The 14,065-nt window shown below is 45.6% G+C and overlaps 1 protein-coding gene across 3 annotated transcripts in view; it reads left to right on the top strand.

The window, feature by feature from the left end:
* MALT1 (MALT1 paracaspase) overlaps positions 1-14,065 on the top strand; it is a 316,500-nt gene that overhangs the window by 240,258 nt on the left and 62,177 nt on the right. For all 3 annotated transcript variants that reach the window (XM_069220240.1, XM_069220250.1, XM_069220255.1), the window contains one exon: positions 12,291-12,418. In XM_069220240.1, coding sequence (XP_069076341.1) covers positions 12,291-12,418 — 128 coding nt within the window. The remainder of the gene's footprint in view (positions 1-12,290; positions 12,419-14,065) is intronic.

The raw sequence follows: 14,065 nt of genomic DNA on the forward strand, positions 1-14,065 counted from the left end.
AAAACATTTTTGCCCATAACTCACTGTGTGGTGGTCCTAGGACAACGAGACCACCATCAAACCATTCCCCACGATGCACTCTTTCTGTCTAGGGGATCTCTGGGTCCCCACACTAGATTGTGGGGATCCCAAAATGATAACCCCTCCCACATTCAATGTCTTCTTAGGCTTTCTCATGGCTGGAACTTTTGTTTTACAGGTGGGAGTAGTTTGTGTTTTAAGGGCCTTGTTTGTAATATTTTTCTAATAGGCCTGAAAATGTGTAATGTGCTATGCATTCTAGGGGCTAAATATATGGTTACATTGCATTACTTTCTGCCATTCTCTTTTCATGTGATTATGCTGTCTAGGGGCTAACTATATGGTTACATGACCATGTTTCATACAAATGCTGTTTTTATTGTGGTGACTTCTAGTGGTTGTTCTGAGCATTAGGACAATGAGACCACCAAAATGTTCAGCACAATGCACTTTGTCTGTCTAGGTCATCTCTGGGACCCCACACTAGGGATGGGGGGACCCCAAAATAACCCCATTCATCATTCAGTGTCTTTTTAAGTTCTCTCATGGACAGAACTTTTGTTTTTTACATGTGGGAGTAGTTATTGTTTTAAGGGCCTTGTTTGCAATATTATTCTAGTAGGCCTTGTAGGCCTGAAAATGTCTAAGGCACTACACCCTTAAGGGGCTTAAATATATGGTTACACTGCATTAGGTTCTGCCATTCTGTTTTCATGTGGTTCTGCCCTCTAGGGGATGATTATATATACGAGGTTCCCAACCTGTGGTCTGCTACCCCCCCCCCCCCAGTGGTCTGTGACAGATTCCCGGGCGGTAAAGGGGTGCAGCCCTGGGCCAGCAGCAAGGTACTTTTCCAACTGGAGCCTCTCGGCAGAAGTGCATGTTTTCATATCTATTACTTCCTTTGTGCAACAGTTTTAAAAGCACTGCAAAGCTCCTTGTACACCCAGCAGCTTTTGGGCAAAAATAAAAGCATAAAGATAACTCTGCAAGACGAAAAAGCAACCAGGGCACTCCACAATAATAAGTCCAAGATGAGTAAAGTTGCAGGAACTATTTTAATCCTTTTTAATGGGAAATTGAATTAGTCCTCAAAGAATGTTCAAATCCAAATGTTATAACAGGCACATGTGAATTCCAAAACAGCCAACACGTGTTTCGTCCTCTCTGACTTTTTCAAGGCTCAGCAACAACTACTCTGTTTTACAGAACACGGCAGCGTTATCACGCGCTGCATCTATTCACTTACGTCGGCTTTCCCCTGCCTCTCGACTCCGGGGCAGCACAGGCTGGGTCTACTCAGGCCCTAGATGTTAGGGTTATCCTATACTACGGATATACTCCACGGTACAACCCTCCGGTTCCCCACATCACAAGGAACAACCCTTACATTAATGGATCACTTATCGATTTTGGATTAGAACCGATTTTTTGGAGGTTAACAGAAGGACTCAAGGAACTTGCCTTCTTCAACTGTACTTGCTGAGCCTTGAAAAAGTCAGAGAGGACGAAACACGTGTTGGCTGTTTTGGAATTCACATGTGCCTGTTATAACATTTGGATTTGAACATTCTTTGAGGACTAATTCAATTTCCCATTACAAAGGATTAAAATAGTTCCTGCAACTTTACTCATCTTGGACTTATTGTGGAGTGCCCTGGTTGCTTTTTCGTCTTGCACTTTGTATTCTACAGCACATGGCATAGGTGGTGAGGTTTCTCCGCCTGTGTTCTGTGCATTCTGAAACCCTTGGTGGTTGAGTTTCTTAACCAGGATGGCACCCTTCACAAGACTGTACATATGATATGATACCCTGGAGCTCCCTGTTTCAGATGTGCAACAAGTAGCATCAATCACCTTTTCTTTAGTAATAAAGATAACTCTGGTGATTAATGAGCTTGCTAGATAGAGATGAGAGTTTTGTCTAGTAGCAGTTTTGTCCATGTAAGGTAGCGCAAATGGTTAATAGGCCTGCTGCAAAGAACAAGTATCTTGTAAAGAAAAGTATTTTATGTGCATAGCACAGTGGGTTACTTCTTTTGTCACAGAGATTTTGTTACTGTGCAGTTCAAAAGTTACAGTTGTAATCTTGCACAGTGAGCTATGAACTGCCATGAAAGAGCTGCATGAAAACTGCATGGCATAAATTAGAAAGTTATCTGTTTTCCCCAGTCTTTCATTATCCTGATGCTGCTAAAAAGGTTTGCTTGTGTAGAATTATGTTCTTGTTATTAAAGTCAATGCTAACCACTGTTGTTTTCTGAATCCGAGGCTTGTGCTTCTCCAGACCAAGCACTCTTAGAAAATGCCTACCAGTGTGGATGACATGTGAATTCTACTCCTTGTAGTCCCCTGTAAAGTGCTCCGACACTATACACTGGTATGAGAGGTGCTATAAAACAAGACAATTAATTACATGTTACAGAGAGGCTATGGACAGATGAGAGGCACTTATGGTTATACTTCCTTTCCCCACCACATATTCATGTAAAAAGCTTTCTCAAATCTTTTTTTTTGTTTTGTTGGTTTTTTTAACTGTGTTTATTGACATTTTGCTTTTTTGCTTCCTCAATACATAGTATCACAGTAAGATTAACTTTTCTAGTCACAAAGCATAGTTAGAATGAGACGTCCACGCACAAGTAAGTACAATACGTATACAAGGCAGACAATTGGGCCCAATATTAGAGTAAGCACCATACATCGTGTATTTGTTCCTGTGCCCCATTGCTTTGTCGTCTCTATTTCGTTTCAATCCCCAGGATCTTATGCTCTGTAACCGTAGTATCAGTATGTCATCCAAACGATAGTAAGTATAAAGTGTAACTGTGCGCTAGTAGGGTAAGTTAACACTGGTGCGAGGTTCAGGGTAAAGAGGGTCACTATCATGCTAGTTCAGATACATGCACCACCTCACTGCTGTCCCTCCCTACTATTCCGCCGCTGGGGACCGGTTGTTGCGCTCCTTGGCTAATGTCTCAGTATAGTATGCGGTAGGTTCAGGGTGCCCCCAACTACGTCTCTGCCATGCTGTTGCTCAGTCTCTGTTCTGAAGTTAGTCTCCGCTCCCCTCTAGGCGTCGCAGTAGTGTGCTGTTGGTCACCTATACCAGACGTTATATGCACTATGTCCGCACTCCCCTCCTGGGCCACCGGGCTAGCCCCATTTCTCGTAGCTGCTCTTCCCATGTGTCCAGTATTTCCACCCAGAGTAGGGCGATAGGACATTGACGAATCCCACGTGCCTCCTCCCGTCTCAATACTTGTAACTCAGCCCGTGCCCATACCGTCACATCACGTCTCCAGTCCCCTATCGAAGGGCTCCTAGGTGACTTCCAATGCATGGCGATGCGATGCTCAAAAAGCGCCAGTGCCGGGTCCAGGAACCTACTGCCAACCTTCTCGGAGGCTGGCCTGGAGCTCAAGCCCAGCAAGCAGAAAGAGGGATCTAGTTCCATACTTGCGTCCAGTGTTCTTCCCAGATCATCCAGTACACCCCGCCAGCACCGCCGCATCTCAGAGCAATGCCATACCACGTGGTCCAAGTCTAAATCCAATACACAACATTTGGGGCATGCCCTAGGGTCACCCCCATATATTACCCGTATCCTATGTGGGGTAAGGTACGTTCTATGAATATAATTGTACTGTATGTATCTAAGACGGGTGTTCCGTGATACTCTTCGAGGGTATTCTAGTGCTCTCTACCCTGCATCTTTCAAGTCTCTGCCTAGCGTTCCTTCCCACTCCACCCTGAGAATCTGGAGAGATTCCAAAGTGCCTTCGATCTGGGCTCTATAAAGCTTAGTGATGAGGTGAGTGCCCCCCCCCCCCCAAGGTCAGCCGGAGGTGAACAATCCTGTGTGTGTGTCCGGCTCCCCATTTACTGTGCACCAATGTTCCTGTATATGATGTGTCAGAGTTTGATATTGTAGGAATTGCCCTCTTGGGACTCCATTCTCCTGTGTCATATTAGCAAAGGTTCACATAGCTCCATCGCGGAAGGTCAGTGGTATCGCTGAGAAGTAGGCCACCTTTGTCCGCATACGTTGCATACATTTCCTCCAACAGGAGAATGCCACCGTCAGGAGAACGTTCCTCACCGGGAGCGTTATCCGGCGACTAAGCATTCGTGCTATTATTAAGTCTCCTCCCGTCTCACCACCAGCTGTGACCCGGTCCAGCCTGCCCTCCCCCGCACACCAACCGGAGATCCATTGAAGTTGGCACGACAAGTAATAGAGCTCGAAGTCTGGTGCCCCCAATCCTCCCTCTTCACTGGACAGCAGAGAATAGACAGAGCAGTTCGTCTGCGTCCCCCGTCCCAAATGAGCTCCCAGAGCAGCATATTCAGTTCCTTAAACCAGTTTGATGGAATAATCACTGGAATGTTGGTGAAATAATATAGGAGACTGGGCAGCATAATCATTTTGGACAGAGATACCCGGGCCATCGTGGATAACTTAAGGGAGCGCCAGAACCCCACGGATGCCCGAAGCGCCTTTCCGAGGTTACCCTCACGAAGTTCCCTCAAGTCATGGAAAACCTGGGTACCCAAGTACTTAAAGGTGCGGGGAGCCCACCCGATGTCCGCATGGCAAGCGGGAGGCTGCAGTTCACCCACCGTCCACAGGAAGACATATGTCTTACCTCTATTCAGCATAAGGCCTGAGTGGTTGCCGAAATCCTCTAGTAGTGCAAGTGCCCAAGGTAGCCTAGTTGCGCCTTCCCTCAGATAAATTAGTATGTCGTCTGCGTAGAGTGAAATGTTATGTCCCGCTGGGCCCCACGTCTCCCCTCTACCCCTACCCTCCACATGGAACTGGGCTGCCAGTGGCTCCATGGTAAGTGCAAACAGTAGTGGGGACAGGGGGCAGCCCTGCCTAGTACCTCTAAGTATGGGGTAGGCTGCTGACACCGTCCGGCCCGTCCTCACCCTTGCCATTGGTCTACAGTACAGCAGGTCAACCCACCGCACCCAGCCCTCACCCAGGCCCATCCGAAGCATCACTGCCCTCAGATAGTCCCAACGCACCGAGTCAAATGCCTTCTCAAAATCTACTGACAAGAGCACTGCCCCTGATGGTCTCTCTACCTTCGGCATGTGCAGAAGCGCGAACAATCGCCTGCGACTGAGGGATGTATTACGTGCCAGTATGAACCCATTTTGGTCATCATGTATTAGGCTAGAGAGATGCTGAACTAGCCGATTGGCCAGAATCTTGCTTAGTATCTTAAAATCGCAGTTAAGCATGGAGAGTGGTCGGAAATCAGTTACTGATGCCTCCCTGGACTCAGACTTGGGCAAAGGGACCACCAATGCCTCCCTCATTGACTCAGGAAGTATACCCTGCTGGAGCACCTACGCGTACAGCTCAACCAGCATGGGTGCCAGAATGTTCGAGTACTTCTTATAAAACTCCATAGGGAGTCCATCGGTGCTTGGTGTCTTATCCGCTGACAACTGTGAAATGGTATCTTTGACTTCCTCTAACGTCACTGGCCCGCCACATGGATCCATGTCTTCAAATGCCAGGGTTCTTAGCGGTAACAAATGTAGGCGGCTGCCCAACGATTCCGGTATGACCACTTCTGGTTGCCTGTAAAGGGAGGCATAGTAATTCATAAAGGCATTGTTTATTGCAGCCGGACTATGCACACGATCCCCTCCCATGTCACGCACGCTCATTATTGGTGTGCCCTACCCTTTGGGTCTCACTAACCACGCCCACATCCTACCCGACCTACCCTCCTCCACATGTATGGATGCCAAGTACCCCTGCAGACTGTGACAGCGTAGCTGTTCCTCGATCAGGGCGTGAGATTTTTTTCCCCTCGATAAGTCTGTTGCGCTGCCAGGTCTGCACCCCTGTTTCCCTCTTATTCATGTATAATCTTTTCTAAACGTGTGAGCTCTCGCTCCAGAGTCCGTTTTATCCCCACTGTCTGACCCAAACAATGCCCCCTGGTTGCAACCTTAAGAGTTTCCCATTCCACGTGTCTGGATGCAGTGGACACCCTGTTAATGTCAATGTGATCCGTGAGATAAGAGCGAAGCGCTTACCTGTATGCCGGGTAATCTAGTGCAGCTGGCCCCAGTCTCCACATTGAGATAGGCGGTCTGGTCTCCGCGCATCGCCAAGTGAGAAGTAGCAGGTTGTGATCTGAGAGGGTGCGTCCTAGATACTCAGAGTGTATGATTTTGTGTGCTATGTTCCCAGTGCACACCACCCTGTCCATTCTGGTATGTACCTGATGTAAACCTGAGTAGTAAGAGTATTCCCTATGCCCCGGGTGCTGATTCCGCCACACATCTTCTAGGCCCCAACACTGCATCCAGTCCCACAATCCTTCAGCTATCTTATGCGATAGTGCACCTGCTAGCGGAGGAAGACAACGGTCCAACTCAGTGTCTAGGACACCGTTAAAGTCCCATCCAATCATTAGTTCTCGCCCCTGTTGTCTGGTGAGGCAGCTCGAGAGACGCTACATAAAAGGGATCTGGTCCTGATTAAGGACATAAATACTGCTCAGCACTACCGGTCTTCCGTGCAGTCTATCCTCCACTATCACAAACCTACCTTCTTGGTCCACATCAGCCGTTGCGACCTCAAATGGCACCCCTGCTCTGATCCACACCAGTGCACCCTGTGCAAAAGCCGAATATGTGGTGGGGAACACCTGCCCTCTCCATCTGTGTCTAAGCTTATCAATCTCTCTTGAAGTAAGGTGGTCTCCTGTAATAGCGCCACATGCACTCCCCTTCTTTTCAAGTATGACAAGACTCTGTCTTTTGGTCAGCGTCCCTATCCCCGTATGTTCCAAGTTAACAGATTGTAATCCGCCATTCTATCGTAACAACATCAGGGTGAGTCTTCCACCCCTCCATTGATCCCACACCCAGTCCCCGCCCCTCGTCTCCCCAATCACTAGTATCAATTTTGGACAGTTAAATCTCAGCCCCTTGCACATAACTAAAACACATAACTGCAAATCCCAACTCCCTATCCCCAGGGCACCTCTCCAACTGTAGGTCGCCCAAGAAACAGTGCAATACCACAACCAAAACAACAAGTCATTCTGTGTTCTTGCCATTCACAACTCTGTGGCTGAGAAACCAAAGGGAGGGGTCCGTGGCCATCAGGGCCCCATGTTCAAGCCACCATCCTCACCTCAGGGCCGGAGCAGCAAAGTCTGTTTCAACCCAATTCATCAGCGGTTTGAGGTGTTACCTTGGGAGCTCCGCCAGAGCGGCAGGAGCCCGCTGCTGATGAAGTAGAGGCACAGTCCGAGTCTCTCTCACTGGCCTCTGATAAGGAGTCCGCGCACCGCAATGACACCAAAGCCTCCAGGGCCACTTTCTTTGCAGATTCCTTCTGGGACAAGGTCGGCTCCGCGTTCAGTCGATGCTTGCTTCACTGCCTTCTTGGTCCTCTGTGGCCCCGATGTCCCATGTTGTCCGTTTTGGCGTGGGGAACCCCCCCACCCCCGGCCTTGCTTGCCTCCAACCATTCCCATGCTTCGTCCGGGTACTGGAAGAAGGTGGTTTGGCCTTCGGATATCACCCTCAGTCTGGCCGGGAACAGAAGGTAGTATTGAATACCCTCTTCCCGGAGTGCTCTCTTCACCATGTAGGAGGCCTGCCTGTTCTGTACCTCCACTGTGAAGTCTGGGAACCACTCCGTTTGCCACCCTGAAGGGTCCAGCCTTCTGCCTCCTCTACTCTAGGCTCCAGCCGTTGGACCCGGTCTGTCAGCTGCAGAACTGTGGCTGTGAGTTCCCCCTGCATCGGAGAGAGTTCTGCCAGTGCGGTCTCCGTCTCCTGGACCCTATCGGCTAGCTTTTGGTGGTCCGTCCTCAGCAAGCCCACCTCCACCGACACCTGGCCAATGTTGCGTTGAAGCGTCTTCGTGGTGTCTTCTATTGCCCCCAAAATCTTGTCCAGTGTGGCCTGCATAGGAGGCTGTACAGGGTCCGCCATGATCCCTTGGTTCAGATCGCCCGTATGTTTGCGGGCTAGTGTCTTGCCCTTATTCCGGCCTCTGGAGGTCATCCTGTTCATGGGGGTGGTGTGCTAAGGGCCCGTGCATCTCAGCCCTACATGGCCCTGGAAATCCTGCACGTTGCCTCAGGACCAGGTATTCTCCCTGCCGAGACCACCCGCTCCCTTTGTTTCAAAATCTCCACGCAGATCGCTTCCGGAGGCATTGAGTGGGTCCCCGATGGTTCCACTCGGGATCACGGTGACCGCCCGATCCATGACCACTGCTTCCAGCCCCAGATGGGACCTATTTAAAAAGGATAAATGCTAGGCCCGGGCGGAGCCGTGATTTCACGCGTACGCCATCTTGGCCAGGCTAGCCACGCCCCCAAGCTTTCTCAAGTCTTATGTACAGAAATCGCTTGGGAAATGTAGAATCTGACCTGAGGATTCAGCTTTCCTAACTTAGACCAAACTTTGAAAAGTTAGTCGCTGAGATGCTACGCAAACCTCTAGGGTGTGTTCTGAGCATTACAGTTAAGATACTGCAATATTTGCTGCAATCAGAAACTTGCCCCATAATGCTTTACGGGGCATTCATTTTACAAAACATTGTGGTCCATAACTCACCCTGTGGTGGTCCTAGGACAAAGGGACCACCTTAAAATGGTCATCATGATGTTTCTGTCTAGATCATCTCTGGGTCCCGACAAAAGGTTGGGGGAGGGAACCCAAAAATAATAATATAAAAAAATATACTGAATAATGGCAATATTTTTTTTTTTTTGCTGCAGATAGAGGAAAAAGGTAAATGAAAGTTCTTTAGTTATATGCAAGGCCACTGGAATTATGTGGCAGAGAGGACCAAATTATGCCGCAATTTATGTGGCAAGAAACGTCCAGTTATGTATTTACAAGGCCAATAGCTCTAACTCATGCAAATGCAGGACCTATTGCACTGCAATGCTTGTTTCATTTGCCACCACAAAAGAAGTGGAGCATATAAATTCAATAGCCCAATATCAAGATTGTTTGCTATAATATATAGGAGAGCTGGTGGCCATATATGGCACTGCATAAATGGGTGCTCACTTTCTCCCATATTTTTTTCACACAGTGGTTTAGATGTGATGGGAGTCACTTGGTTCCCGGCTCTAGTAGCATAATGCGGAGTCAAGATACCTCTTGTTTCACTTGGGTATTTATTCCTAAACACTTGACTGCTTCGACAACTCTCGACTCTGTCTTCACCATGCCATAACATCCAGAGCGGGACAGTATCCACTTTCTTGCACCAATACTTTTAGAGTGACTGCTTTGGATAGAGAAACAGGGTGACCTGCCAGGACCCTCTGTGGAGTTTAGACTAATGACACTCCACTTTTAGGTCAATTTAAAGAAAAAAAACACTTTGCTAAGTTTGTACCCAATGATCAAGTACATTGTGAGGGTGATATGGCATTCTTGATTGATGGTTTTGTTTAGGGGGTTCATGTCAATGCAGATTCACACCTTTCCAATTCATTTCAGTTGTGTTACCATGAAGATTGTCAGGTATTGCAGTTTCTTCAGAGAAACTAATGAAGGTTGGTCAGAGCCTGATGGATATGAGATTTCTGATGCAAGTTCAAGACAGTCCTAACTGCAGCATTCTGGACAGGTAAAATGCACCTTATTAGATCCTCCAGCTCGGAAGAAATGTAACCATTGATTACATCCATTATTGGATGAATTGAGAAAACCTATGATTTTGAGGCCTGCCTCCATCTCTAATTGCCCCCAAAATAGATTTCAAACTGCGAATGACCCCACAGGATGTTGTGATCATATTCACACACAATTCAATGGTTTACCTCTGTTAAGTTGCTGTTTAAAAATAAGATAGCTATTCAACAATGTAATGGGAGAAAATAGCCATATTTATAAGCATGTGTGCACCCTCACTGAATGAAGCAATCATTCTTTATATCACTTTGTGGTTGGACAAGTTTTTTTGTTGTTGTCCAGAGTGGATCCTGACCTTGATATTTACAGCTTCACTGGGCACTCCTTGTAGTTTATTTAAATGCATTTTTCAGGCACCTTTGCTGTGGATTATTACCTCCGGGTGTGTATTCAAACTCCTTTAAGGGCGTTAGACAGAGCTTGTAGTTTAATACTTGTAAGCTGTTGGGTGGGCATAAATGCTCTTGTATAACCACAAAAGGCATACATAGGCTTTACTTGTTTTGACTGAGGACAGAAACATAAGTCTATGGGACAAGGAAAATATTTTTTTCAGCATATGTCTTACCTGGCTTCTCTCATGTCCTTTAAATTGTAGCACACAACAACATGTAGTGATTTAGCATATGGGTTGAGTTTGTATTCATGTCTTCTTGATACATTAAAAAAATTATACTTGTTTTCTAATAATTCCAAATACATAGCTCCAACCAAAACATTGCTGCTATGTATGGTTTTGATTGAGAATCATTAGCGTGAGTAACTGGATCCCATATCTGGTTATTCACTGCTATGATGCAGCAGCGAAAAGCAAAAATGGATTACCACTGTTGCTGCATTATTAGAGGAAGCACTCCCTTTCCCTATGATTCCTCTGCCTCTTTTGGATCATTACAGAACAGAGGTAGTTGGGAGAACATGAGCCTCCTTCCCCCGCCTGTCCTGTGGGTCTGCACCCTTCAGAGCTCCAGGCCCTGCTCCTTCTCACCAGCAGTCTATTGCTTTTTCTGTGTTCTGATGTTTCCCTGAAGTAGAGATTGGTGTTCTCAATTGTTGATCTCTTATTCTCCCACTCATTGTCCCCCTCTCAACCACAGAGGTCTTTGTCTCAGACACTTCTTCATACGGAACTTTGGTCTGGGGATATCCTACTTTCTCCCCTTCACAGTGGCTTTTGCTAGTGGGAGTAAGTAGATGCAGATAGTCAGGTATTTTTTAGTTTGGTTCGCAGAGACCGTATATACCTAGGGTGTGAAAAGAAACTGGGTATTTGTTTTATATGTGGGAACGCTAGATGTGGACTAATGCTGGGTGTGACGTGGGAGGGATGGCAGGATGCCAGGTATTAATTTCTTAATTTTTTGTGAGGCAGGACGAATGGCTAGAGGGTAGGGGTGATGGGTGGCAGGACGTGAGGTGTATCACAGGGTAGCAACCTGAGAGAGGTGAGGCCATGTTCTGTATGACTCCCCCCTTATTGTTATATTCCTGCTTAGATATTAAAAGCAGAGGTAGATCATTTAGGGAGCAGGTCATGCATAACGTAAAATTATAGATGGTCAAAAAGTGAATAATTGGGGATATTTTTCAACTCAGAGTTTGGAGTAACCTCGTAGACCACTCAGGCTTCATTCTCGTCTATTTCTTGTCACCCGGGACCTTTCAGTGAAAAAAATCTCTATTCGCTGGCAGCCATCTATAATTCTCTGTCATGGCTCTGCTGTATGGATGAGGTTACTTAAGAGGTTTGTGCTTCTTGAAAGGGTTATAAATGGAGTTCTCTGCATGCTCTCCTTAACAGTATTAATCTTCCTCTTGTTATGATTAACAGTTTCTCGTTTAGCAAGGTCCACAATGCATCACTTTTATTGTCTATCCAATCATGTAGGTCAGGTGTTCTACTTGTTATTGTTTTGTTAAGGGAGCATAGTGGGAACATCAGCTAGACTTCCCTCTGGTTGCATTCACGTATTTTGAAAGCAGATAAGCTCCAGGTTCTCAGATCAGTTGTATTTGTGGTATCTCAATAGCTTAAAGCTTTCTTTAAATATGATATTTGAGGAAGGCGCATCATGTTCAGTATTTTAAAAACTACATGAAAGTATCATAAGTCAGTGCTTTTAACCCATCCCTTTTTGCCACTGAGATGCCTGGGTGGCATGTCTTCTCTTTTTGATGCTTTTTAGAGGTACACTGAAATGTTTGGGATTTACCTATGGAATAAGATCTTATTCTAGACATTTTAAAGTGTTGCTGTTACTTGTTCAAGGAGCTATCTAAAACAGATTGTAATTGAGTTTTGTTTATAACGCTTCTGTCATTTGATGTGGGGTGCTTTTATAGGGTTCATTGTGAAGTTGCGAAGTTTACCGACTTTGCCCCACAAACCCCCATAGGTCACAGGAACGTAAACTCAACTACCAGTGTATCTTGATACATTGGTTTTGCTTCCCAAAATGTTAGGATATAGGTAATCCATAGTTTCTCATTTAATCACAATCTTGGACCAGTCTGCCAAATGCAGATTTTCATGTTACCTTTTTTATTGTGTGTTGATTATACAGGTGCCAAGGAGCTGAAGCTTTCGAAATCCAACATTCGGGATTAGCCAATGGAATTTTTATGAAGTTTTTGAAGGAACGTTTGTTAGAGGACAAAAAGATCACTGTGCTGCTTGATGGAGTCGCAGAAGGTAACTTATAGCTTGCCTTTCCATTAATTATATCAGTTTCTACATAACTGATGTCTCCAGTGAGTAGTATATCTATTTTTTAGAGCTGCGCCTAGCACAGAAAGTTGGTTCTCCTATTCTTTATGCCTGGCAGACTCACCTCGAGTAAGGGATACTTCTAACCGCGGGAGATTTTGAGTGACGATCACGGAGCCAAATATTGACAAAACCTGTAGATCTGGCTTTAGTGCAGTGCTTTTACATTGATAAACATGATCCACAAATGTACATGCACAGACAGAGCATGAGTGCAAACCAGTACAAACAAAGACTCCCATTTGCACAAAGACCAGCAGTTCTACAGGCATCAGTGCATACAGACCAACAACCCTAGATCTAGACCCAGAAGGAGGCACCAGTGAAACACAGAGTGAATTCCAGTAGCGGTACAAGGGGAAATGCATTAGGGAGGCACCGAGTGACCGACCCATTGGGAGCAGCGAGTAATGTACAGGAGAGCAATGTGTACTGCACCTTTGAGTGTACTTTGGGGGAAAGTTTTACCTCAGTAGAATAGACACAGGTGCACTGGATGCTATTCATGAGGTTAGCATTGGATCATGTGCATGAGGTTTGCATTCATTGGTATACATCAACATTCCATGATGTACAATTCAGAGGCACATGGTGATTTACATTGAGGTACATAATTATGAACAAGTATGAGAACACCTCTCGAGTGCCTGTCAGTGAAGCACATTCAGTCAGTCTTAGGATGTTGGTCAGCATCATTTTGATTGATGGGTTATTTCAAACCTATGCTTCTAACGGTAAACACCAAAGACGTCCCGCAAAGGTCTGATCACGAAAAAAGTAGAACTAATTGGAAGTATTTCACATGACGTGACTATCTGGGTAACTATGCACATGCACTGTAAAAAAAAAAAAAAAAAAAAAAAATAGAATTACATGGCGGAGTGAGACAGGAGGCCCTAAACACTGGGACAACTGTAACGAAAATTCGTTCTCCAGGATAATACATATATTCCTTGTGGGAAATAAAAAGGAAAAAGTAGTAATTAAACAATGTATACGTTAAATGTACATTGGTTACTTTATTGAATGGAAAAATGTTTTTGCATGTGAAAGCATGAAATTCACAAAATAATTCCAGAACTAATCCAACGAAATAGCAACAGTAGCTTCCCAGGAGTATTCCCGGAATCCTCTGAATTCCACATTGTCCTTAAACTTAAACAGGCCTAATTCTACAGTTTTTAATAGAATTGGCGCTTTCACATTTCCATATTACTCCCTTGCAATGTCAGTGCTACATCTATAGCTTCTTTCCAGATATATTTGTAACGGAGCTTAATTGAAAAAAAGTTTAGTAACTCCATGATGGGTACTGTTTTTACTGCACATTGTGACCACTATAATTCTAAATGTCTACCAAGGACTTACAAAAAAGAACAAAGCCAAAACAATGTTAAGACCATTGAGAGCTAGTCAAACAAGCATTGGCACAGTCAATAGCTCTCACTTTTGTGACCTTATAAGTGTTTAGCCAGGGCTATTGGCTTTGCCAATGTATTTAAGCTATGTTGTAGAGCAGTGTGGGTGCTGTGCAGCATGCCGAAAAGTTCTAGTCCAACAAACAAAAAAAAG

The sequence above is a fragment of the Pleurodeles waltl genome, chromosome 1_1, assembly GCF_031143425.1.
Source record: "Pleurodeles waltl isolate 20211129_DDA chromosome 1_1, aPleWal1.hap1.20221129, whole genome shotgun sequence".
In the NCBI taxonomy this organism is placed as follows: Eukaryota; Metazoa; Chordata; class Amphibia; order Caudata; family Salamandridae; genus Pleurodeles; species Pleurodeles waltl.